Source organism: Perca fluviatilis, chromosome 22, assembly GCF_010015445.1.
Source record: "Perca fluviatilis chromosome 22, GENO_Pfluv_1.0, whole genome shotgun sequence".
In the NCBI taxonomy this organism is placed as follows: Eukaryota; Metazoa; Chordata; class Actinopteri; order Perciformes; family Percidae; genus Perca; species Perca fluviatilis.
Window position 1 is genome coordinate 13,401,380 of NC_053133.1, and position 27,665 is coordinate 13,429,044.

Below are 27,665 nucleotides of genomic sequence, written 5' to 3' on the forward strand. Positions count from 1 at the left end.
TGGGGTTGCATGGATGACCTTTTCTAGATCTGCGGAGGAAAGGAATGGCCTGATTTTGATGTGACAGTTGGACCTCACCACATTAGTCACCTGAACATCAAAGGATAATTCAGAGTAAAAAAGTACAGAACCACAGAAGTAAAATAATCTAGTTAAGTTTGATAAAATCAGAAGAAAGAAGAAGCAGCAAAAAGAGACCCGAGAACAACTAAAGTCATTTCTGTGTGTTTCTGCGAGGCCACCTCGACCAGTAAATCTTGGCTGGTGGAAAAATAAAAATAAAATCCTTCTCTACACTGCCAGTAATCAAATTCTTATGGATAAAACTTTTCTTGTTTTGTTGGCTTAACATATCCACATAATTGTATCTAAATAAAATAAAGAGCAAAGAAGTCTGTGAGTTTGAAGGGTATTTATTTAAGGCACAATCAGCAACACAGAGCTGATATTTTAACACAAGTAACAGTGAAGACCTAATAATGGCTTGTCAGTGCGGGACAGTAGTGTAGTCATCTGGGTAACAGAGAGTGCAGTTGGTGAGCCTACATGCTCTTATCCTGGTAAAGGGGATACAGGATACGTTGTTGAGTTCCATTAATGTATTGGAATAACAAATTCACGCATAGATGAATTAAAAAATGTTATTTCCATGGTTACAAAGTTTTCACATATTAAAAAAAGCTGTTAAGTAGCCTATGCTGGCTAACATCACCATATGCACCGTATCATATTTAAACAGGAATATGAGCTTATCGACAAAATATATTCACGTGCCTTCTCAGAAAGTATTCAAGTATTGCATCTAACATCTGACTATTAATCAATTCCCTCTGCTATTTATTGATGATGTCGTCATCATGTAACACACAGCTGGTCAGCAGTACCTCAGTGACCTCTGCACCACTTGTCAAATACAGGAGCTTGTGAGAGATTAACAGAATGCAAACAGCCTGGTTCCACTCAGTCAGCCTCAAACAACACAAGACGCAGATTAACACTCAAGACACATTTCAGACCTCTTTGGTAACAAAGGCGCACATGCAGTCAGGCTTTCACACGGACACAAAAAATATTACCATGTATAACTCCTAGGGGTGTGTAAAAAAATCGATTCACATTCGTTTCGCGATTCAAGCTCTACTGATTCAAAATCTATTCATAGAATTCCAAAAAATCGATTCATATTTTTTTTAATGTTTTTTTATTGTAGGTCTACTGCAATCACATGGGAAAAGTAACTACATTTACATACTGTGAATCGTTTTTTGAATAGAGAATCATTTTTGAATCGAAAATCGATTTTGAATCGAATATTGAGCCTAAAAATCTATATCAAATCGAATCGTGACATTTTCTGAATCGTGCACCCCTAATAACTCCATACACTTGTTTGATCTGCAATGTCGATGCAGAAAAATTGCATATAAAAAGAACACAAAAAGCGTCATCATAAAACATCCTGCTACAGCTTTGGGGCACAATAATAAGGCCACTTCAGTTTAATTTAATGCATCCTGGTATGTAACTACCGAAACAGAAAACAACACACCTGTATTGCTAGATGTACAGTGCAATCATTGTAAAGTTAATACGTTTTCCCTGCATACTTGTAACCATACTTCTCATCATTACAGTCAGATGTGATAACTTCATTTATACTGTTATAACGCTGACTTCAAATCACACGGCTTGCATCTTAAATGTTTGTGAGAGGCAGAGCTAAGCGTCGTATAATTTAAAACATATAATTGATGTTATTCTGATGGCACTGAAAAGCCAAGGGAAACAAGTTAGTGGTTAGAAATTTGCTGAGAGAAAATTTAGAAGGTCTTTCCAGTTATAACAAGCAAGATGCATTGTATGTAACAATCCTGCAGTTTCGACTTAAATATACTTTTTTATTATTATTATTAGAATAGTTTGTTTCAGTTTGACTCTTTCATTCTCTTCTACAAACTGACCACTCTTGAGATTCTCAGTGGCAGTTTTGGCATTTGGGATGGCATTTCTGATTGTTGACATTGCAGCGACATCCTCCGCTGGTGTCTCCAGGACCCTTGGAAAGGATCAGAATAAGAGTTATCAAACCTTTGACTTACTTTGCAAATAAAACCTTTTTTTTTTTTTAAACCACCATGCCCTGGCTGTATTTTGGCTTTTGAGAGACTAACAAAAAGGTTTATGAATTATACTTCCATTCCATAGTCCATCAAAAGAATCACAGTTTACAAATCCTGAGGGTGTCAGAGATCAGTTAGCTACATTAGGAAATAAAATATGCCATTAGGAAAGGAAGGAAGGATTTCTTACCCTAGGTCCCCAGCGGGGTCCTCTGGTTACCCAGCAGATCTCAGTGTGACAGACAGTGCAGCGTAGCCAATCACATCCATCCCTCTTCTGGACAATGATGCCACACTGGGGACAGTGCATTGCCTCCCCTGACTGCACAAGAGTCTGTTTGTGAGACAGAAAATGAGTTTCAGCTTCTGTTTGATCTGTAAGCACGTGGGACACAAAGGCCATCCATCCCTGGGTAACACAGCTTAGATTTCCCTCTTTCCCTTTCACTGCATACAGTGCTGCTCATGAGTATAAGAACCCCTGCTAAAGTTGAATAAAAAAAGGAATACAAAAAAAAAAAAATCACCTTTCGGGAAATTGATCTTAATGCCTTAATTGAAACAATTAGGAAAAATCCAACCTTTGAGAACACCAATTTTCTTTGTGAATGAATAATGTATCGTAAATAAATAAATGTTCTTCCTTAAAATACAGGGGACATAAGTATAGACACCCCTATGTTATATTCCCATAGAGGCAGGCAGATTTTTATTTTTAAATTATAGATTAATCTAGAGATTGGCATGGGGTACTTTCCATAAAATCATCTCTCAATGCAAATCAAACCAGCTATTAGGCTAACTGAAATAAAACCATGCCAATCTCTATGTATGGTGAAGGGTATGAGATGATGTGGGGCTATTTTAATTCCAAAGGCCAAGGGAACTTTATCAGGATGCTTAGTATCCTGGATCCATAAAATACCTGGCCTTTTAAAATAAAAATCTGCCTGCTTCTATGGGAATTTAACATAGGGGTGTCTATACTTATGCCCCCTGTATTTTAAGGAAGAACATTTATTTATTTACGATACATTATTCATTCACAACGAAAATTGGTGTCCTTAAAGGTTGGATTTTTCCTCATTTGTTTTAATTAAGGCATTAAGATAAATTTCCAAAAGATGATTTTTTTTATTCCTGTTTTTAGTCAACTTTAGCATGGGTTCCTATAATCATGAGCAGCACTGTATGTAGACATATACACAAGTGTATTACACAGCTTGCCTTGAGTAGATGCGTTGTCCTTCTAGCAGCAGAGTCATTTATAGCGCGGGCTGCAAGATCATCCTGGTATTGCTTACAGTTCATTCCCTCATGGATAGACTGAGGAAAGAAGAAAAATAGAAACAGAAAAAGATGTGATCATTTTCATGTGCATTTAACCTCAGTGAAAGTCTCAGATTCATAAAGACATTGCTGTCTTTGAACAGCAGTTAGCTTGAGGGGACGAGACCCGGGCTGTTAAAAACATGTGACTACTCTCAAATGTGTAGTGTCACTTGCTTCTTTCAAAGGATTTGTTGTTATCAATTGGCTCTGACTAACTGATTGGTGCACGCTACAATCTTTCACCCCATGGTTGTGCGTTTATTGATATGTAAATTTAGTGCACATCTCATTTAGAGGGCTCATATTATGCTCATTTTCAGGTTCATAATTGTATTTAGAGGTTATATCAGAAAAGGTTTACACGGTTTAATTTTCAAAAAACACCATATTTTTGTTGTACTGCACATTGCTGCAGCTCCTCTTTTCACCCTGTGTGTTGAGCTCTATGTTTTAGCTACAGAGTGAGGCATCTCACTTCTATTCCATCTTTGTTGGGAGTCGCACATGCGCAGTACCTAGGTCAGTACTACTACCCAGTCAGAAGCAGAGTATGAGGGCGTGCCATGCTAGCAGCTAGGCGAGCATTATAACGTGTGTTACAAAGTGACACACGTTTGTCACAGAAGTAAAGGCTGGACTACAATAGAGCTGTTTGGAGCAGTTTGTGAACAGTGTTTTCTCTGGATGATGGTAAGTCCCTTTGGGGTGGACTTTGGGCTTTTTCACTTTACACAAATTCACACAAAAAAGATATACAACACAATAAAGTAAAAGGGAAAAGCCAAAAAGCATAATATGAGCACTTTAAGTACACCAAGACAATTTCCTAAAATCTACGGGAGTAAATAACCAAATACTGTATTACTTGTTTGTGTGTACCTATATATTTCATACCTTGCAAATCAGACAGTTGTGTTTCCTGCAGACGGGGCAGTGGAAGACATTGACTGTGTCCTCGTACACACACCAGCCAGGACAGTCTGGGGTGGCACAGTGGTAGCTGCCCTCACATCGAGACTCTGCCACTGACAGGCCTCTTTGCAGCCAGCGCTCATACTCCTCTGCTGGCACCAACTGTAAAGGAGAAATGGGATGGGAATTGTGGAGGAATAGTTAACCCTAATAATACTACTAACAGGTCATAATCGGAGTTGCAAAGTTGCGCTTCAAACTGAGGCTTCATTCAAACCATTGCCTGTCTGGAGCAGCTGATTGGACCACAGTTTATTGTTTAACATTTAGCAGCTGGGGAAGTTGCCTAACTGTTGCTTCATATTGGCTGAAGCAGCTGAAGGCTGTCCACGCATGGGGAGAAAGGTCAAAGTCTGGGCTGAAAAAAAAAGTAGCAGAGCAGTAGCTCCGGCTTCTTGGCTGGTATTGACAGTGATGAAAAGAAAAAAAACATAATTTACAGTAAAATGGATTTACATATTCCAATGGTTTAGGATGCCGATACTGCCTGCTACTGCTTGTATAGGAGAGCTGTGTTTGTTGTGTGTAACTCACAGCTCTGATCTCCCTCTCCTGCAGGGAGCAGGAACAGGAATATGTGTCATCTCTGTAGGGACAGGCCACCTCTGGCTCCTCACTCAGCATGATGACTGAACGTAAGCACTCTCTGGACAGACATACGCACAAACATGCAAACTCAGACAGAAACAAGGATATCAGGGTGAAAAAAACACTTCCTGAGCTACAAACCTGCTTCTTTTTCAAAACCCTTTCTATTCAGTTATATATATATATATATATATATATATATATATATATATATATATATATATATATATATATATATATATATATATATATATATATATATATATCCCCCACCTCCTGAATCTTACCTGCAGAAGCAGTGGAGACACTCCCTGAGCAGGACCCCCTCTCTAGGCTGTAGGTCCACGTAACAGATCCTACAGTCCACAGGCTCTGGGTTAGGCAGCAGGTCCTGTCCATCCATCATCACTAGCCGGGCAAAATTCTCCCTGCGCTCCTCTTCCCTTGCCTGGTGGTGTTGTTGGGAGGGTTAAACCTATAGTCCTTAAACTATTTCCCTTTAGTTTTTAATATAGGGGCACAATAAGATTGGCAATGCATATAATTGAAGTATTGTTGGCTAGATTTACACAGTCACAGTACAGACATGCATACACGTATACACACACACACGGTAAACATTTTATTTGAATCTGTTTCACAGAGTATATATAATGAACAGTGCAAAATTAACAATCGGGCTAATACATTCAATTTAGTGGCAATCTCTGCTATTTAGGAGTTCATTAAAAATCCACCTGATGCTGAAAGTCAACAGTGATCGTGATTATCCAGCTGGATTGTCAATATAGGGAAAAGTCTTTCATAACCTTTTAACCTAGAGTTTGACCAATCTATATTGCCAGGAGGGTTACCACGAAGCGAGATTAGTGGGTTATAGTCCGATATCTTTGGGCTAGGGCTGGGCGATATGGAGAAAATCAGATATCACGATATTCTTGACCAAATACCTTGATATCAATATCGCGGCGATATTCTAGGGTTGACAATTGGTGCTTTCACAAAATATCTTCACACTTAGATTTTAGATAAATAATCATCAGTAATGTGGACATAATGTCTAAGTGGGGAAAAGGAAACAGTTACAACAGTCTGGTAAGTTCAGAAAAGTACATCACTTTACTGTAATGCAGCCTTTAAAACCAGGAAATGACAACACTTGTGTCATATCACGATATTACAATATCCAAAATCTAAGACGATATCTAGTCTCATGTCACAATATCGATATAATATCGATATATTGCCCAGCCCTACTTTGGGCTTCACTCAGGTTTTCCACCATCGCAAAGCTGGCTCCCTTTTAACCCTGGTGATAGATCACCATGGTAACCTATGCTGCATGGCTAACCTGCTCCGGCGCAGGTTAACTTCAGAGGATTAGATCAAAACCTGTACACAGCCTGACTGCTGACCAGTCAGCTCACTGGATCCTGACAGGGACAAAGTAGTGAAGCCAGGTAACCCCAAGAGAGTCAGTCAGACTAAGTTGAGCTTGCTTCATGATACAGGCCCCAGGGCCAAAAAATATTATATATATTATATTATATTATATTATATATATATATATATATATATATATATATATATATATATATATATATATTTATAGTAGGTGTTTATGTCAATACTGGCCTCTAATGTCCAGTATCGGTCAGGTTCTATTTTTCACCAGAACAGAGTTGGCACGCAGCTAAAATGTGTAATCAACTGTTTTCATACAGTTTCTCTACTGATGGATCTCATGAACATGGTGTAACAGAACCATATGCTTTCAATTCAAGCACATAGATGTGTGGACATAGCTTTGTGCATGATGATTTCTTATGTGATCTAAAAGTGAGTGTCTGATGAGTGCAATTATGCTAGAAGTGTAAAGGAAACATAAATAAACATGGAGTGTATGTGTGCCTGTGTGTGTTCAGTAGTCCTGGTCCAGGTTATACAGGAGTGAGTTGTTTTGAGCCTCAGCACTCCTCAGCACCTCTCTTCTCCCTTTCTCCTTCAAAAAAACAGAGACAGAAGAGAAGAGAGTCAATCTGAGAGGCCCTGCAAATTTGAATTCAAATGTCAACTTTGTATCAATTTCATACTTTCCTCACACTAATTAGTATTGTGTCCAATTTGGAGCCCTGTGCTGCCTTGCACTCTTTGACCAAGGCTTTTTGTTGAACTCTTCTATGTAATTGTCACCAAATGGTATGCCAAAATAAAAAAAATTTTACTCTGAGTATTTATGGGTAAAAGAAATTGTCGCTTCATACATACAGGTGAGTGATTGTATATGTAAGACTGTGGGTGTGTGGTATGCTCAGTGGTACAGGTGTGAGTGAGTTTTACATACCTGCTGGTACTGTCTGATAGCCTCCTTCTCCTGCTGGATCCGTCTGAGTTCCAGTGCATCAGGTCGGTATCCCCCCGGAATGACGTAGTTCTCAGGGCGGTTTGTACTGCAGATCTCACAGCCCGGCCGTGTTGGTTTGTTAATGTAAGTGCAAGAAGGGCACGACCAACCCTAAGGCACAGAGTAGTGCGGTATAGAGTATGTTTTAACATGTGAGAAACAGCACTACATCTCATCCAATGATTTTTCCTATGACATATTCTATCAAAACATTGACCATTTTGAACTGTGTGTGAATAAAGAAACACGACTCTAATTAAACCACCATAACTGCCGTCTATTACCTGGGTGGAGGCTGTGTTGGGGCTTAGTGCTTCATTGAGTTGAGGCATCTCTAGGTTGATGAGATCTCTGATCTCACTGATGTTTCCTCTCTCTGAGCCACGTGAAACATTTAAGGAGAAAAAAGTAGCTAATAAGCAACCAGTGACAATATGTGCACCCATTATGTTTATGAACGGTTTGTGCCCAAATGTATGTACCCTTTGATATATATTCGTATGCAGAATATTCCATTTATACAAGAGTTTATTACAAGGTTAAGGATATTTAAATCATACAAATAAAGCACAAACTTTGGTCTATTTAACTTTTTCCATTACTGTCCACTGCTATATTCTTGTGGCATTGCTTATGTTTTGTGTTGTACAGCTGCAGGTCAGAAATAAGTTCTTCTTCTTCTACTTATTACTAAAAGAGTTTATGACTGAGCATTATTGTAAACTTTAATAAATACACCAGTGAGTTTAGACTTTTCATGGGCAATAACTTTAACAGGAAACTGGTATTACCATCTGTTGGGCACTAGGTGTATAAACCCTTTATTGTGTATTAACTGTCTAAAGCACTAAATAAACAGGTGTCTCATGTGTGCTCAATGAAATTGAAAAGTTAAAGCAAATCTGATCTGATAGCGGTCACAAACTGACGTGCTCTTGGCCTCACTCACCAGTGTTGCTGCTGGTATGGAGTCTAGGAGGCAGGGTGGTGTAAGCCCTCCGGCCCAGAGATGAGGGGCCATTTGCAGAGGTAGCAGGGAGGGGAGGAGTGGGGAGAGACAGAGATGCAGGACTAAGGAGGAGGGCACTCTCCTGGTCCTGCTGGAGGACTTGATGGGTCAAGCGAGCATGACGGGCTGACAGCAGGTACAAGAAAGCTGTGTCACTGTCCTGACGAACCCCATATGAGGCCAGAGAGCGCTGGTCGCTGCACAGACACTGGCCAATCACCCAGCGCTGCACCCGCGGGTGAAAGCCATACTCAAGAAACATCTGAGGTGGTAGAAAACCAGAGAAGGAGAGAAGAAAATGAAATAATGAGATAGAAATTTAAACCTTTTAGATAAACTGATAGTGATTCTTTAGGAAAAATGTGATTTGTAATTTTGGGTGACATGAATAAAATTGCCTTGAGAAAAGTTCTTTCAGGACACAAATGAAGAGGAGAAGCTTTCTTCAGACTAACCTGCTGTTTCAGTGCTGCGGTAGTCATATGTGGGTAAACTTTCACAGTGACACAACAGGACGAAGAACAATCCTCAACTGCAACAGCCAAGCTGTTAGATAAAATAAGACACAATCCAAAAGCCACATCATTTGTGTAAACTGTGGAATAATCTACTTTCTATCACATCTTAAAATGACCATCAATCCTGTTTTTGAAAACATTATTAATAATGATGATGCACCTACTTGATTTCACTGTCTTCATAGTCTCTGGCAGAGGGACAAATCTTGAGCGTGGCATTTTGTCGGGCGAGTGTGGCAGCAAAGACAGACGCAGACTGCATGTCACCTGCTTCTATGGCTCGGGTCAGCTCTATGCAGGCTTCCTCTATAGATGGACACACACACACACACACACACACACACACGCACACACACAAGTGAACATATGGGCAAGTGTGTGCAGAGGATGTTGCCATGCCTCCAAACAGCCACTAGAGGGCTTAAATGATTAAATGAATGAATGAATGAATAAAATGAGTGAAGGAATCATTGAATTAGTTAAATCACTTCTAAAATGAAAAAGATAAGATAATAATTTATATTCGAAGGAAGATGTTCGGTATACACACCTGTCTGTTGCAAAGCCAAGGTGTTCTGACCATCCTGCGGGAGCTGAGGACCATCATCTTGAGGGGCTACTGCCAATGTGAAATGTTGAAAACCAGAAAGAAGCATTTAGATAAACAAATGGATAGAAAACACAAGAGAGAAACCAACAGACAACTTTTTCTACTAAAGACCTCGCCTAATGTCTAATTGTTCTCTGTCTGTAACAGCAGACTGAAATCTTTAACTGTTCATTCACACAGGAAAATATTTGTGTATTCGCGTATTCATTATTTGTCTTAACAGGGACACTTTTTAGTAGAACAGTCAGCAACATAGTTAATAACAAGGTGAATATTTCCTTCTGATCTTGGATGCTTATTTATCATGCTTTTTTTTTTAAATCATGCTTTCACATACATTTGAGTGAGCAAACAAGGGCATATTATGTAAGTAAGCACAGACCAATTCACTGAAATTCCCTCTGAAGTCAAAATATGAAGTTTGGTTTCAGTGTTTGAGATTGACTGTAGAGATGTTAACAGGGCAGTGAAAAGCTCTTTTGTTCAAATAAATAAATAAATAAGCAGCTTGATTCGTCAAGCTCAATTCGCATTAACTAAGTTCACTGAAGGGCAAATGAATTCCACCTTATCACACACAACAGGGGTTTCCTAGAACATTGTACTGTGGGTTTAAAAAGGCTCATGGGATCCTGTTACAAGGTATCAAATACATGTTCCCACCTTGCTGTGGCTGTTATCTTAAAGAACATTAAGTATTTAGCAAAAAGGGTGACTGACCTCTTTGTGCTTCCCTCAATGAGGACATCACCACTGTAGCCCACTCCCGGGCCTCCTGCTCACAGCGGAAGTTGAAGCTGATGCGGTCATGTGGGGGTGCTGCCAAACTCAGCTCGTGGCACTTTGGTGACTTCACCTCATAGTTTACCGTCCTCAAATCAAATTCAGCGATGGTCTGGAAAAAGAGGAAGAAAGCAAGAGATGAGGTAGGACAAATTAGGGAAGGATAAATTAATCAGTGGTTACGTTATGCCGATAGGCCAACTATGTGCGTCATGGCATGTGTGCACTTGGTATGGTGAAATGTAATTTTAACATTCTATTATACTGTAAACTTGGTGCACTGTTACGGTATGTAAGTAGGAAAATGCAATTTATGAATAACAATGAAGGCTTTACATGGGACATTCCCAAGCTGCTGAATTGGACTGCATTATACTGAGAGGTGTTTCTAATATTCTCCTACCAAATTTGTGATGAGTGTAGAGTAAATATTGGAAAAACCTCCAAAACCTCCACCATACCATAGAGTTTTATCTAAAACTAATTCAACAAAAAACATTATTAACTTCATGAATGTAGGATCTATTGCAGAACTTGCTTACATCAGTTGTAGCTGGGTGTACCTATACACTGGGACTGAGTGTAGCTGTAATAACACTTTCCTGACAAAAATAAAGGCTCTGTATGTAAGTTACAGAAGCGACCAATATTCAAAAGACCAGTTGATCTCAGACTTGCATTGCATGAACCTTTCTTTGCATCTTTTGGTAAGACCACCAGGGTTTAGCTGTACACTAGCATTCTCAGAATCCTCAAAGGGATGGCTGCTTGCTAACACAGTGGGCTGAACTCTTGTCCTCTCTGCCAGTGATTTCTAACCTAAGGGGTCAAAAGCTAAATCTGAGGGGTCTCTATAGATAAATCTATAGAAAAAACAGGTTTGCTACAGCACAGTGTACAGTGTATAGTATCTTCTGTTTTATCTGTGTAATACTGGAAAGGTTTACCTCTTCAGGCCTGTAGAAAATACGGTCATGTACAACCTGTAACACTGGTATTACTGGGGTCCAAGCAGTGCTGAATTACCAACTGGGCAAAGTTGCGCCATGGTCCCTGACATTCACAGGGACCAAAGGCTCCAGATTCACAGTAGTCTGGCAATGATTTTGAGTTTATTGCATGCTACTTTGATAAATTGTACCAAAACATTTTTATCCTGTCTTGAGGCCCTGACTAGTAGAAGGAAATGAATACCATTATTGTTTCAGTTGTTATTATGCGAACATGTTGCATATTCCTAAATAAACGTGCTGAAACAAATTACCACAATAATCTGGTCCTGGTGGTAACAAGCGAGTAGCCTTTGGAAACCACTGCCCTAGGTGGTCCATGTGAGTTAGGTTAAATTAAGTTTTATTTCACCTTATTTCCACACACCAAGTATGGAGTCATATCTAGCATAATTTAGTCTTCTTCTGGACATATTTTTAATAAATTTGGTAATTGCCACTCACACCACACACGTATCATAACAAGCCCAACACTACTGCCGCCTTGCTGCTGTGAACTCACCACACTCCGTCCAGTCTCGCAGCTGTCCTGGAGCGACAGCCGGAATTCCCCGGATTTCCCCGGGTCCATACTGAGCTGCAGGCGGAGTGACTCATCACCTGCTCCGGGAAGACACAGCGGCCGAATACCAGAATGGCATACCGACACCCGAACCGACATAAGGACGGTTTGGCAGCCAAGTTGTGACTGCGAGGCCCCATAGTGACTGGGGAGGGCGGCGGACTGGTCCGGTGGGTAGCCAGGGCTGTGAGTCCAACCGCCTGAACTCAGCGACATTCTGCCAACAGACTCATGTAGAAAACAGACTCACGGAGTCCGGTGGTTTGTTTACTTCCTGTTGTTACCTGCCCTTGGTTTGAGTATCCTTTCACGATATTTCTTACATTGTACCTCGTCGCTGGGTATTTTAATAGCAACACTAACAACAGGAAGCACGCACGGTAGAGTCTGTCAAATGTTTCGGGAGACTTCCAAAAAGTGTAACGTTACCCAGCTGCTCCAGCTAGAGGTTTCACTTCTCTCTTCTTCCGCTTTGCTATAGCGTCGTTTCAGGCAGTGTTTCGGTTTTTGCTGCGAAGCACTAACAGTATTCTTCTGGGTATGTGATACCTTTCTAACATCAAGCTTACTGACAATAGTTTGACACTGGTAACGATGAGTATGTTGTTGATCCGTATGCTTATACTTCGTATGCGCATGCGTTGCTTGTAGGCTGACGTATCTGTTTTAATATTCATTACGGTTGTCTTTTTCTCGTCCTTTTTTTAGATTAAACGGCAGCTGGCATCCTTAGTGGTACATTACTGCCATCTACCGGAGGTAGTTAACTCCTACAGTATTCGGTTCTCCTCGGCAAGCTGACTAAGTATGAGCTGCAATACCCCCACTCTATTTAGAATGTAATGTCTTTCCCTTATCTCCTGGTCTCAGTGTTGCTGCCACGCTTTATTGATTTTCTTCTATAGCCTACAATGCCTTTCCCCTCGGATTTATATGTCTATGTTTTCTTTTTTTAACAGCTCGTTCGGCTAGTTTGTCTGCTCTATCATTACAGAATGCCCATTTGACCCAAGTGAATGTGACTTCAGTCAGTGTCTTTTATTGTTGAATGTTCCATCATTTCGAATAGTAAGTCCTGGCCATTCGGATTTAAGACTGAACTAGAACTTTGTTCAATCCATTCTAAAGTCGTCATGAGCTAGGCTACATATATTTCAAGAATGCAATATTGGCTCACAAGTCCAACCCTACAAGGCATCTCATTGCAAATGTTTTTTTTTATAGGCTGCTTTTCCACAATATTATATTTTGAAGGTGTTCCCTCCAAAATAATTTCTCCCTCTTTTCCACAAAGGCCCATCATCAGCAAATAACGACCTTCCCATATATTGATACATTTTAATGATGATATATTATGACGGATGACAGACTTTTTGTTTTGACATTTTTTATTTTATTTTAGACAAGTATGCCATGTGTTATCAATGCAGTACAGTAGAAGCTATTTGGTATTATACGTGTGCACATATTTTACCACAAAGGGGCAGCAAATCATCCCATATAAAACGTTATATGTCCTCCCCTTTCTTTTTCATAATAAAAATGAAAATATCAAATATGTCCCATCAACAATAAATGCTGCTTGTTAATGTGGCAGTGATTTTAATCCAGTAGTAGTATACTTAAGGCATATATGTATACCTAAAAAAATAAAATATTTGCTAACATTTTGAGACTCAATACTTTTACTTTAACTTGTATAACTCTAGTACCAATATTTAACCATCACAAAACAGAATGCTTTCTTTGCTGCATTCAGTTATTTAATTAAGATAACATGCCTGATAAGGTTATTTACCACTAGAAATGACCATAACAACAAACATGTCCTTCTTCACAACAGCAGCTTAATGCACTATTTTTACAGGACCTATGCGCAAGTAAAATATTACTTTCATTTTGGATTACAAGGTCTCACACACGGTTTCATTTTTCACAAAGTTATCTGTGACACAAACCTACAATATATTAGGGTAATTCTATCATCATTAACAATCTTTAACATAGTGTAGGTCTTTTCACAAGCAGAACATTCAATATTCTATTCAGGCATCCCCTGATATGTGAGCCATCAATGATTTTATTATGTTCCTACAGTGACATGTCAAACTGTCTTATGTGAAAAGGGCCAATGTTGTTCCCTGCACTTCATTCCTGCATTGCAGTTATTATAAACATGTTGATGCATCATAAGATGGATCAGAGTACAAGCCAGACCCACATGACCCAGGTCATGGCCTCTGGGCCATGAATAAAATCCTAGACCAACAGGAACTGACTACTGGCTTCCCAATTGAAGTCTTTTTCAGAAAGAGGGTCAACCAAACATGGTCAATGAATGTCCCGGCCCACACACTCTGTGGGTCATGAATTACAAGGCAATTAACAAAATATACTGTAGCACGTAAGGGGAATGATTTAGACCACAAAGCTTGGCCGGGTCAAAGTGTTAATCATTCTGCAAGCAGGGTTTTCTCAATCAATACTGCATTCCTCAGAATCCTCATGTCCAACAATATCATGGAAAGATCCTTGTTAATCATTATAGTTTTTATGAATGAATTCTATAAATGGAATATCTTTTCACAGTTGCTCATATGGATACATAGGTCAGGATCCCTCGGAAATGTTATTCACAAAGTGTAATGACGCGTGAAAGTGCCGGACACGCATGCTGTGAGTCGACCGGTGGTCCTTTTCCCTACATTCACAAAAACACAGATAACACAGGCGAGATGAAGCCATTCAATCAGGTGCTGATGAGACCGTGATGTCATAGTGTTACATGTCAGACGTGGCACTATAATACAAAAGAACACATCTTGAATGGGGAAAATTTGGAAAAAGTGAACCTAAGTGTGTATTTTTCAATGAAATATGGGGATTTAGTGAGTTTAGAGCAGTGATGATTCAAGGGCCATATGCATAAAAATAGGTTTAGAATGACTGTAAATCTATAATAAAAATCTATTATATCTATTCATAAACAAGACCACATTTTAACCACAAAGCAAGGACGACCAAACCTTTCACACCTGCCTGTGACTGGGCATCAAAAAGAGGCAACGAACCATTCACAGTTTTCAAATAAAGGCTTCCTATCATAAATTTACATTAGCTTCATTAGCTGAGGATTCTTCCATGTTGTGATGTTATTACACATCCGCAGGTATTTTTCTTCTCATTATTGCAGCCATATACTCTCCCACAGGCAGGGCTTGTGTCTGCACCATACACCATCATGACAAAGTAACGGCTGCCCTAATGTGTGGTGGAGAACCAAAGTGCTGCCCGAAGGTGTACGTGCACATACTCACATGGTAACACACATGCACCCTTTTACATCACATGCTACGCAGGACATTGATATCATCCCAATTTTCTTTAATACAGTTTTAGATGATTATACTGTACATGGGAAACGTTTATTTCAATGGGATCATAATGATTCTACCAGTTAAAATACCATATAAGGAAACTGACATCAGAAAGTGATGTCAGAAGTGTCATATTTTGTGATCTAATCTTTGAATTCTTCAACATGTACAGTACAAATGTTCACATTTATACACTATGCACATTGTTACTATTCTGATCAAAAGGCACATGTACCTAGCTGCTATTTATTTTCATTATAGATTAATATGTTAATTATTTTCTTGATTTATCAATTTGTCAATCTGTGATTTCTTCAGACACGACAACTCCGAAACTCATATTCAATTTACTATCATATAAGAAAATGAAAAGCATTACATTTTCACATTTGAGAAGTTGCGAATGTTTTGCATGAAAAAAATATTGAAATGTCGATTGACCAATTGATTCATTGACAACTTTAGCTCTACATCTAGTTCAGAATCCATTGACTTGGCTTTGCAAATAAGCATGTATTCCTTCAATAAGTTCCAAATGGAAAGAATGAATTACAATATGCACATCTTAAAGGGGAACACCACCTAAATTAAGAATTCCAATATGTGATTTCCATGGCTGAAGAAAGGTCAATCAAATTGTGAACATGAGCTATTCTCTCTCAAAGCCAGCAACCAGAGAAGTAAGTCTCAAACTTTTCATGTCATCAAGTATAAAGTCTGGAGTTGCTCCACAGACAATGAATGCAGGACTGATTTTATGGAACCACAGCATGTTTGTTTGTTTTATACACAAATGAGCTTTATTCTAATGTAGGGTTCTCAGTTCTGAAACAGAAACTGTACCTATATAGACCCAATCACAATGCTTGTTTACAGTAACTTCTAGGTAGAAAAGTCCTGCATCCGGTACATACAACTTAACAGTGCTGAGCAAACGGGGATGAGGAACAACATGATATACTCTCATCTCATTCATCTAAAATGCATTTTTTGATGCTTTCATATTTCAACAATTTCATTAACATTAGGTTGGAGACCTAATTTGCCTGTTGGGCCACAGACTGAAATGACACCACCCAAACTAGCAGTTAGGCAGACTGGCGGTGAGATGGTGCTGTTCGTAACACTAGATTTGGTTTATCAAAGATGCTAGCAAAGCAACATAGTACAGAAAATAAGCACAGCCGAAACGTCAAATAAGTTGAACCACTGTGTTTAACTATATATAAATATAAATATATATATACGTTACAGTTATGGCTAAAAATGACAACAGAAATAAACAAGTTTGCCGATTTCACATACCTCTGCAATTCATATCAACTGCCATTTGTCTACCTGGAAGTGATTTTTGTGTTAGCGTGACGTCACAGTGATTCAGTCTATACTCAGAACATTACCCTGGGAGCTCTCCGTAACATTTCTCTCAATTTATTGTCTATGCAGCAGTTCCACACTTTCGTTGTGGCACTCTGTTTTTTTATGTTTACTAATAATTTTGAACCATCTTAGACTATTAGGAATAACATGTATGACTTTTGAAAATGAGCGTAGATCCCCTTGAAGGTTACATTTTCAGCAGCATTGTCACAGCATCGTGACCTTTACAGACATCGTTTTTTCGAGGAGACCTTACACCTGAGAACATTTGACCTTTCACTTGTTATTCATCACTGTCACCTCTCAGCACATACTGGTGGCAAGTGTGTGACATACAGTAGAATGAATTCACACGCACCTACAGTATAGTTAAAGCTTTCACTCCATCCTGAATCACTTTGAAATACTATTATTATTATTCAAACTTAAGCTCTAATCTGGTATTTAACTACCAGACATTGTTTTTATATCTTAACAGAGTGACAGAGGCAGTGGGCTGCTTGCATTCATAATCTTTGTAGCGGATTATTATTAAGAAAGTTCCAAAAGCTTAGTTTCCGGTGACAAGACCGTCTGCTCAACAATAGCTGACTGTGTCCTGCCTTGTCCCCTGTAATCAAGCTGATCGATGAAAGGCTCATCAAAAAACGCCCACCACAGATCCCAGTCAGTCTGACAGACATACTTGAGGCGGTGGGTCTCCCCATGTTCACTAATTTAAAGTTGTCCCCGTGTCATTGACTTCCTGATGGACTGCTATGCTGCGTGACAGACATCAGAAAAACTCCAAAACCAAAGCTCCTTTCTCAAAGAGAGGATGGAGTTTAAAGAGTGGGAGGAGGGGAGGAGAAGGGAGGGGGGGGGGGATGCATCCTGTTGTCTGGGATCACTGTGTGTGACTGACGTTCTTGATTCATCATTCCACAACCACATGAGCAGCATGGATATATAAGCTGGAGCACACCTGCTCCACAATAACGACTACAGACCTCCGCCAACTGACCTCAGCCTATTACCAAAGTCCAGGGTAAGGAGCTGCTGTTTGGGGTTCAGATTGTATATTTCTTTTTTTTCTTTTTCCTTTTTTTACAGATTCACTGTATTAAATGCAAAAGAAGGAGGACACCACAGGTTATGTGTTTAACCAATTATTTTGAGAGGGTTCCTCCTGGTGAATTTGTGTTAACTATTTTAACACTTTGCTTTAAAAATTGTGCTGGGTGAATACTTATGATATTGAGACTACAGTTTGTAATGGTCACCATCGTGTATTCTTGAATCCTAGTAAATTCAGTATATTATTCAATATATATATATATATATATATATATATATATATATATATATATATATGTATATATATATATATATATCATAATATCACATATGAGCTTTTTGGTGCTTACTGCTTAGTAATGGAATTTAAATGACATAATCCTATTTCATGGTGTTTTTAAATCTCTTATAAATAATCTCGTATCATGTTCTTATCTGGAAGTACAGTTGTTCTATAATACTGAAAGTAATTTTAATGATCTTACCTAACTTTAAGATATGTTTTATGTCTAATTGTATGAGTTGCAGCATTCTTTGGGCTCTTTTTTAACAAGTCTTTCTGTTTTCAGTGTCCTTCCTTAAACGGTGGTTGATAGGCTACTTTACTGACCAGCGTCCCTCCGTCCTCTCTAGTGCCTTGAGCGAGTCCACAGCATGCTGCCCGGGAGAGCGGCTGATGTCCGGCACTGCGTCCTGACGAGCCGCTGTCTGCCTGCAGCTCTGGCGCTCCTCCTCCTCCTCTCCTCCAGCACAGCTCACAGCACCACGGTGGAGCACGACTTCCACATTGTTCACAATGTCGACAACAGAAGTAAGACTTAGTTTTATTCTTCTTTTTATATATATAACCTGCAGAAATTGTGGAAATAGTTTAGGGAGATTTAGGAGGCTAAAAGGTAAGAGGCAGAAAGAACAATGGTAAACACGTTTTAGCATAGAATGTTTATGGGCTGTTCCTGGCTCCTGGTGGTGAGTTCAGTGACCTTCTTCTACTTTCTAGCTAGAAGACACCTGAACAATATCCTTCTTCTTTTCTTCTGTTTACTATTAGATGTTTAACTTCTAGAAATTAAGTATTTTTGAAAAACCTCACTGAGTCACATTTACTGCATTTAAGTATTAGCGGTTTGTTTTAAAAGAGAGATGCTCAACATGAGGAATATCCTCATCCACTTATTTGTCCTTGACTAGTTCACCATACTACTACTAAGTGTATTAGTTTGTGATACAATACAAAAGCAGCTCGGTTATTGCTGTATTCATTGGCATAATATAGCCTGGTGGTTTCATTTAAATGTAAAATATATTTGAATATGATTTGCTTTAGATTGCAGTTGAAGAAATGTTTTATTAATATACTATTTTCTGTACACTCCTGTACCATATCACATGCTTATATCACAATGACTTTAAATTCATTTATCCATATAGTTCCTGAACGCATCAAATCAGTTTAGAAAATCAGTGTAGCTACAGTATGTCGACAAGAGTATACAGAATGTGAACACTAAAAAATAAACTATAGACTAAAAAAGATTGTATGTAGCAATCTTTTAGGTTTTTTTAGGACTAAAAATTGACTCATTGAAGTAAAAGCATGATAAAGTCACAGTTTTCTGGGAGTAATGTTTTGAACATAATCATCACGGTATTTCGGTATTAAGTTGTTTCCAGCATCGAAAGAGACTTTCAGTGCTTGCCAACGTTTCCCCCAAAGTGAATTCTGTTCTCAAATGAGCTGTTAATATTGTACACATAATTAACCCCGTTTGCCATTGATGTACTTGTGTGGTGTCCAGGTCCAGAGATAGACCCATTCTGGTACGTGGGGCGTGGGGTGAGACCTATCGGGCGCTTTGGGAAGAGGGACAGCAGCGTGGAGGCTCTGGGCAGCGGAGGGATGCAGCCTGTCCTCAGGACGTTAGGGCTGCTGCTCAGCAGCCTCAGAAACAAGGAGAACATGGGGGAAATGCTGGATGGGGAAGACAGGGATTGGTTACCGTGACAGCAAGTCCTCCTCCTTTCATCTGCAAACTTAGTGTCTTGTTTTTTTTTTTCTTGTTTTTTTTTTTTTAATCTTGATTGAAGTTATATACTCTTTTGCTCCAGCTCTTAACTGTATTTCTCTCTGGTGTCTGCTATGAGGCCTTGGTTGATAGGATCCTTGATATCTGTACAGAAAAATGCATTCTATATTGATTAATAAACCAGAATGTTGTGATTATATATGTGTTTGTCAACAAACATTTTCGTTAAAAAGAGAAAGCTTTTAAGTTTGCAAATTTTATTCATTTCATAATACATTTTTGTCTCAGAGTACTGTGGCACATAGAGAATCTGTATTTTTTGCTTGTTAATATTTTCCCCAACATGTCATATGATCGCAACAAACGATTGCACATAAAAGTGAATGGCCCTCCTGTGGAGCTGTGCACAGTGAACCTCATCGTAGTCATTCACACTGGATTTAAACAGGAACAAAAGTGAGATCTGCTTTTAGCTCTGTGTGAATCTCATCATTTCGGAGTATCTGGGACAGTTTCCGTAAATTAGACATCCTGTGTGAATCCAGCCGACAAGTCATGACAATTATACACTGTCTCTTGCACACAACACTGAAAGATTCGTCAACTATGATTGGGCAATACACATATTATTCTATATCATATCCATCTTTTCACACATATACATATATTAATAAATTCTGTGATGAGATATTTTTTTTTACATTAGAAAAATACAGGACACTAATGATTGGACCCTTGTGGCTGTGCTTTTCATGGGAAATTTTACATCAATTTTGATAAAACCAGAAACATGCTTTTATACATCGACACCTCGTGAGAACAAGATTGACAAAAGTACAGGATCAATGTGCAAAACCCGAGATGTGAAAGGCTGGGATGAAAAGGTCACTAATAGAAGGGGCTGAGCATTCATACTGAAGATTATCACACCTTTTAGTTCAAGCAGTCCATCAGAAAATCCAACTCTGCTCTTGAGCTGTATAGCCAGAGCAAACACTTTGGCAACCGTATGCATGGCTAACTGAGATTCTGACTAATGTAAGTGGTCACAGAGTGAAGAAAAGTAACCCAAAATGAAAGGCAGTATTCTCAAATCTAGTGTTTAAGGAGTATGAATCGTACTATAGCCGCTCCAAAAAATGCCTCTTGTCACCCGTGTTTTTGTAACATTTACCATTGTCATTACTGGCAGAATATCAAATGGTAAATGCAGGCATACACTGAAAGCACTTTGAATCATCACACATGAGAGGGTCTAATAGGACTGACTGAGGAGGGCTCCTTTGAGGAGAGAATAAAGCCTTTAATTTGCAATAGTACTTATTTCGGTGGTATTGCATAAAAACGTTCAGTAAGTACAAAAATAAATTGCTTGTAACAAAATCATGGTTTCATGGCATTTGTCATATAGCCCATCAGACTTCATTATGTAAAAATCTTTACAGGATTTTCTGAACGCAGCACGAAAGTTTGGACATAACCCAGCGAAGTGGAAACATGAAAATACCTTTTTTGTTCAAATAAAAGGCCACAACATTTGAAAGTAAAGTAAATGAAGAAAATGACCGAGGAAGAGAATGACTTTGGGTTGAAGAATGCTGCAAGAGGGAAGGCTGTCAGACCGAACCTGAATGTCAAACCTACTGAGACAATCTGTCGAGCTGAGTTTGTCTGACATTCAGACATTATTCAAACCTTATTTTAACTAATTTCAATTTAAAAGCCCACAGCTTCCATATTAAGGCTGTTAAGGAAACAGCTAGCCTGGCTCTGTCTGAAGGTAACAATACTTGCCTAGTTGTACAGTTTAAACAAACCAAAAATATATGTTCATCAGTGAGCTTTAGAAGTGCTGCTCGGCTTATATTTTTACCTTTTAAAAAAAGGAGTCAAGCTATCTTTTTTTCCCAGTTTCTAGTCTTTATGATAACCTAAGCTAACAGGCTACATATTTACTGTACAGACATCGATCTTCTCCTGTAACTCCTGAATTTCCCCAAACTATTCCTTTAACTTTTTAAAACTATGTTTACAAAGAGTGACAGACTTCCCAAATGTGCTTTGTGTTCCATTATTGCCATAAAGCAATTTTAGCGTCAGGAAGGGAGGATAAACATGTTTTGGCTCTGATGATTTGCGTATTTAAACACTGATTTTCTGGTAAATCCATTTATTATATATAAATGTCAAAAGGTGTTACAATCATTCCCCAAATGAGGATTACCATCTGATAGCTGAGTGTGTGTGTGTGTGTGTGTGTGTGTGTGTGTGTGTGTGTGTGTGTGTGTGTGTGTGTGTGTGTGTGTGTGTGTGTGTGTGTGTGTGTGTGTGTGTGTGTGTGTGTGAAAATGGACAATCATCCAAAAAAGCTCTTAAGGGGCTTATGATAAGATTCCTCATGGCATTTCATTTGGTGAGAAAGAAGATGCAGTATAAAACACGGCTCAGCCTCTTTTTGGGACACTGAATCACAGAAAGTTTCACATGATTTTTCCACATCTTCATTGTACAGTAAATCACAATACTCTTGCAAACAGATATAAAAAGGAAATGAGAGTTATTTTTGTCTGTACAGATATTCTATTTCAGTTGGGTCATGAGGAGTGTTTGCAGATTTTTAAGGCAGAGACACCGACTGTCGAGTCATCCTTGCTTGATGTTTTGTGCGTGGAGAGGAGGAGAAAATGGATGATAAAGTGGAAAGAGACAGTCATCTTTTCTGAGAGGCATTTTGACTGACAGGGTACCGTGCCTGGCTGAGGGCTTGGTAGGTCGCACAGGGCGGGTGTTGGCCCCTGTTTGGCCTGCAGCTGGAGGCGGACACTGGGTCAAGGCACTGGATGAGACGGGCCCCCGTCCCTGGGGCTCTGAAGTGGCCCTGAGGGACATGTTATGCTGCTGACTGTCACTATGGCCGAAACACTTTCACCTGTAGCTCTGGCTCCAACTTTTCTGAAATGCAAAAAAACAAAAACAAAAAAATCAATCAATCAATCAACATTTATTTATATAGCACTTTACAGTAACCAACAGGTATCCAAAGTGCTTCACATCAGAAACCAAGACTAAAACACACATCACATAACATATCATACAATAAAAAGAATGACATATAGAAACAATAAAATCAGAAAAGGTTACATAGATAATAGGAGAGGGAAATTGTCACACCACTACTATGTATTAAAAGCCTTTCTAAACAGATAAGTTTTAAGTCTAGACCTAAAAAGTGCTACATCTGTAGTCATCCGAATTTCAGGGGGTAACTTGTTCCAGAGTCTCGGGGCAGCAACTGCAAAAGCCCGATCACCCCACCATTTATACTTTGACCTTGGGACTTCTAAAACCAGCTGATTTGAGGACCGCAAGGACCGGTTGTGCTCACGCAGTGTTAAGATATCGGACAAATACTCCGGGGCCAGGCCATTTAAGGCCTTAAAAAAAACCAATAAAATCTTGAAATCGATTCTAAAACGCACAGAGAGCCAATGTAGGGTATAGAGAACAGGAGTGATGTGTGCGCGTCTAGACGTATTTGTTAAAAAGCGAGCAGCAGCATTCTGTACAAGTTGAAGTCGGGAGATGGTGGTCTGATTCAGACCAACATAAAGAGCATTACAGTTATCCAACCTTGAACTAATAAAGGCATGAATCGCCTTTTCTAGATCATGCCTGTTAAGGAAGGGCTTAACTTTAGCCAGGAGACGAAGCTGGAAAAAACTCATTCTAACAACATTGCTGATTTGCTTATCAAATTTCATGTTGCAATCAAAAGTAACCCCCAAATTTTTGACAGCTGGCTTAAGGTATGAAGCCAGGGCTCCCAAACTCAAAGCTGGACCGTCTGGCATATCTGAAGTACTGAAGATGATACACTCAGTTTTAGCTTCATTCAAATGAAGAAGGTTAATATCATTAATACAGCTAAGCAGGGAGTCTAGTGCAACACTGTCATTCGGTTTCATACGCAAATAAATTTGTAAATCATCTGCATAACAATGAAAAGACAGGTTGTGTTTTCTTATAATAGCCCCTAAAGGCAACATATATAAAGAAAACAGGATGGGGCCAAGAATAGAACCCTGGGGTACCCAACAGGAGAGAGGAGCAGTTGACGAGGATAAGTCTGCAATCATGACAGAGAAGCTTCTATTTGCCAAATAGGATCTAAACCATGTAAGTACCGAGCCTCGGATGCCTACACAATGATCAAGGCGAGAGAGGAGGACTGCATGATCCACTGTATCAAATGCCGCTGTGAGGTCCAAAAGCACCAAAACAGCAGGATTCCCGGAATCTACAGATTAGGCAATATCATTGTGCCCTTTAAGAAGTGCAGACTCAGTGCTATGAAGTGATCTGAAACCAGATTGAAATTTTTCAAAAACAAAGTTCTGTTGCAAAAAGGCTTGTAACTGTATAAAAACAACTTTTTCCAAAATCTTTGACAGAAAAGACAGATGAAAGACTGGTCTGAAATTGGACAACACTGTAGGGTCAAGATTAGGCTTCTTAAGTAGGGGCCTGACTGCAGCATGTTTAAAGGCAGCTGGGACAGAACCTAAAGTAAGACTGGAATTAAAAAAAGTAAGTAAGACTTAACCCAATGGTGCTATTAAAAACCTCCTTCACTATCCTGGCAGGAACAATGTCTAAAGGACAGTTGGTCGGTTTCATGTGTTGCACTACCTCGGTTAGCAATGTCAGAGAAACTGGCTTAAATTCCCCAAACACAGCAGAGTGCACAGGAGCAGCAGGTCTAGAGACATTGAAATTAGCACTGGCGTTTTGCCTGACTTTGTCAGTAAAATAACAGAGAAATTTCTCACATGTACTGTTGAAACATCTGTCGGAGCAGAGGTGCATGGATTCACAACAGAGTTTATCACATTAAATAACACTCTGGGTTCATGGCAACTGTTAGCTATGACGGATGAGAGATGCTGCATCTTCGCCACCTTCACAGCCTTCTGGTATGCTGCTAGACTGTCCCTTAATGAACCCAGAGATACATGCAAATTGTCCTTCTTCCACCTACGTTCACCTTTTTTGCAGTGTTGCCTAATGGCCCTTGTGGTGTCATTTAGCCAAGGGTCCGCCTTAGGTTTAATAGTTTTAGTCCGAGCAGGGGCAATAGAGTCTAAGATTTCAGTGCATGTGGAGTGAAACACAGAGAGAATGTTATCTGGGGAAGAGGGAGATACCAGACCATTCTTTGCATAAAACTGTGAGCCCAGAAACGCAGAAGCAAACTCTCCAGCTGAAGAGGAGGTGATGCAGCGGTGCCTAGAAGCTGAGGATATAGGCCTACTAGCAGGTGGTGGAACACTAATCTCAAACCTGATGGGGAAGTGATCTGAAATACCAGTTTCTGTTATTTCACTGAGTGAAACAGAAAGCCCATATGAGATGATGAGATCCAGGGTGTGGCCAAGATGATGTGTCGGCTCTTCCAGACATTGATTAAGGCCAAATTAGTTTAAAAGAGTTTTAAAATCATGAGCAAGTGGGTTTGAGGGACAACACACATGGATATTGAAGTCCCCACAAACCAGGAGCTTGTTGTATTTAGGAACAACATCAGCTAAAAACTCAGAAAACTCGCTCATAAAATCCTTGTTGAGTTTTGGTGGGCGATAAATCACTGCACACAACACAGGAGAGTCCAGATCAGCTACAAACAGCTGAAGCTCGAAACTATTAAAACAAGATGCAGGTAATAATCTGCATCTGTACTCCTCTTTGAAGAGAGTGGCCAGCCCACCACCTCGACCTGATGCTCGCGGGGAGTTGAGGAAAGAACAGCTGGGGGGGAGGAGCTCCGAGAAGGCGCTGTCATCACCTGGTTTCAGCCAGGTTTCCGTCAACAACAGAAAGTCCAGAGTATTGGTCATTCAATATAAAAAACACCATTAAGCAAAGTAGCATGTACAAAATAAATATATTAATTACATGTGATAAAGATGAACACAGCTGACTTCTATAAGTCAGAACAGTCTTCCAAGCTATAAATTTAAAGCATACTGTACGATGGACTGATAATAAGGACACGCTAAGCTGGAATCAATGATATGATTACAAGTCTTGGTCACTGATTTTGCCCCATTGTCCTGCACGCTGTCTGTCTTTGGAGCTGTGCTGAAAAGCTAACCTGAATCAGAGCTATTGTGTAGATGCTGCTGAAGAAAAAAAAGAGACAGAAATTAAAATAAAGACAGCCCCAACAGAAAAAGGCCATTCAGTGACATCAAAAGGAAGCGTCGTCTTCTTCTTTGGTTGATAAAACAGCCTTATCCTGTACCGTGCTTGTTTCCATTTGGCTGCTTTACATCTAATGGAGCTTTTCACTAAGCAGATGTATTCACTTTTACATCCATTTAGCTGCCAAGCTCTTCTTTTAGGACAAAGCGCAAAATGTGTGATGTGAACTAAAGGTCCACTCGTCAACGGTCCACTCGTCTCTGTCTCACTCCCCCTCTCTAGAAAGTAATTTAGTTCCAAATATAACCTTAATCATTCTACACACAGAGGGCTTGCTAATCCTACTTGAGCAAATACTTTAAATTTCAAGCACTATATATATATATATATATATATATATATATATATATATATATATATATATATATATATATATATATATATATACATATATTATATAAATTACATATAAACTGTTATATATAAATATGATATAATTAAAACTATTTTATTTATTTATGGATACTAATTTTTTCTTTGTGTTCACAAAAATAGAAACTAGTTCGGTACCTCTCAGTGGAGGGGCTGGAAGCTTCCTCCTTTGATGGCGTGATGAGTCCAGGGTTTGAGGCTGTAAACAGAGTATTTGTATTATACACTTCATACACATTCAAAATTAGCCGTCATCCTGCGCTCAAGGCTGCTAATATCTTCTAATTTTTCTCACTTTAAGTATCAGGTTTAGGTAAGATGGAAATTAGTGTACATCGAAAAGCTCAGTGGAACAGGTACATGCCTATGATAGATATCACAGCAGCAGCTGTTATTAGCGTTTAGCATTAGGCGTTTGGACCAACAACAGGCAAATGTTACTTAACATCACGGTACTTTGTGTTAAAATGGTACACAACCAGACGGTACACATTTGGCTGTGTGGGAGAATTGTTAAGAGTATATAGGGGGCAATTAGAGTTACCTTTGCCTTTGGCTTGAACTTGGAGAAATGATTGCAGACAGTCACATTCAACCCAGGTTTCAATTACCCGATATCCTGGCCTCAATGTTTGAAATCTTAAAATGATACACAGACTTCATTTAAAGCACAATCCAATAGAACATAAAAACAACGGTATCATTGAGTTGGGTTAAAAGTTTGGGATTTATGGGCTGTTTAGCACAAACAAAACTAAAGAACAAGACAGCTGCAGAGAAGTAGTCCTTTAGTACAGTGTTTTTCAAATGCTAATACTTGGGGTTTTACTGCATAGAGGAATTTTAGGCACCCCAAAGGGTTTTAGCCAGCCCCAAAGGAAAATCCCCAGCACCAAAATGACAAAATTGAGAATGAAATAGCAATTCAAATCCTCACTAAATGTGTTTAATAAAAATAGCTTCCGTTCGGATGCGTATTGGCTACAACGCATCAAGCTTGCAAATGGTTACGACACTGGTACGGCTGATAGGTATGTTTGTTGATCCATGCTTATACTTCAGTAACCGCATGCGTTGCCTTCTATTAGAGGCTGACGTATCTGTTTTTAATATTACGGTTGTCTTTTTTGCCGTCGCTTTTTGGATTAAACGGCGGCTGTCGTAATTGGTACATTACTGCAAATCCGGGTAGTTAACTCCTACAGTATTCGGTTCTCCTCGGCAAACTGACTATGAAATTATGAGCTGCAATACCCCACTCTATTTAAGATATGTCTTTCCCGC

General features: G+C 39.3%; 2 protein-coding genes and 1 long non-coding RNA gene across 3 annotated transcripts; 1 reads left to right on the forward strand and 2 right to left on the reverse strand.

Annotated features, from left to right (window-relative positions):
• Nucleotides 1–1,271: 1,271 nt before the first annotated feature.
• On the reverse strand, nucleotides 1,272–12,124 carry shrprbck1r (sharpin and rbck1 related). Its single transcript, XM_039790230.1, has 14 exons — nucleotides 11,849–12,124; nucleotides 10,274–10,448; nucleotides 9,494–9,562; nucleotides 9,108–9,249; nucleotides 8,881–8,971; nucleotides 8,366–8,687; nucleotides 7,701–7,792; nucleotides 7,357–7,527; nucleotides 5,300–5,460; nucleotides 4,959–5,070; nucleotides 4,347–4,526; nucleotides 3,348–3,446; nucleotides 2,311–2,454; nucleotides 1,272–2,056 (listed from the first exon to the last, which is right to left on the reverse strand). Exons 1-14 carry the CDS (start codon nucleotides 12,122–12,124, stop codon nucleotides 1,976–1,978), a joined length of 2,115 nt encoding a protein of 704 aa, XP_039646164.1. The 3' UTR covers nucleotides 1,272–1,975.
• A 5,442-nt stretch (nucleotides 12,125–17,566) lies between these two features.
• prlh2 (prolactin releasing hormone 2) lies at nucleotides 17,567–19,945 on the forward strand. Its single transcript, XM_039790192.1, has 3 exons — nucleotides 17,567–17,692; nucleotides 18,291–18,532; nucleotides 19,521–19,945. Exons 2-3 carry the CDS (start codon nucleotides 18,376–18,378, stop codon nucleotides 19,724–19,726), a joined length of 363 nt encoding a protein of 120 aa, XP_039646126.1. The 5' UTR covers nucleotides 17,567–17,692; nucleotides 18,291–18,375; the 3' UTR covers nucleotides 19,727–19,945.
• A 43-nt stretch (nucleotides 19,946–19,988) lies between these two features.
• On the reverse strand, nucleotides 19,989–26,985 carry LOC120552286. The gene is made up of 3 exons (XR_005637981.1): nucleotides 26,926–26,985; nucleotides 26,520–26,580; nucleotides 19,989–22,700 (listed from the first exon to the last, which is right to left on the reverse strand). It is a non-coding gene; the product is annotated as an uncharacterized LOC120552286 (long non-coding RNA).
• Nucleotides 26,986–27,665: the final 680 nt, after the last annotated feature.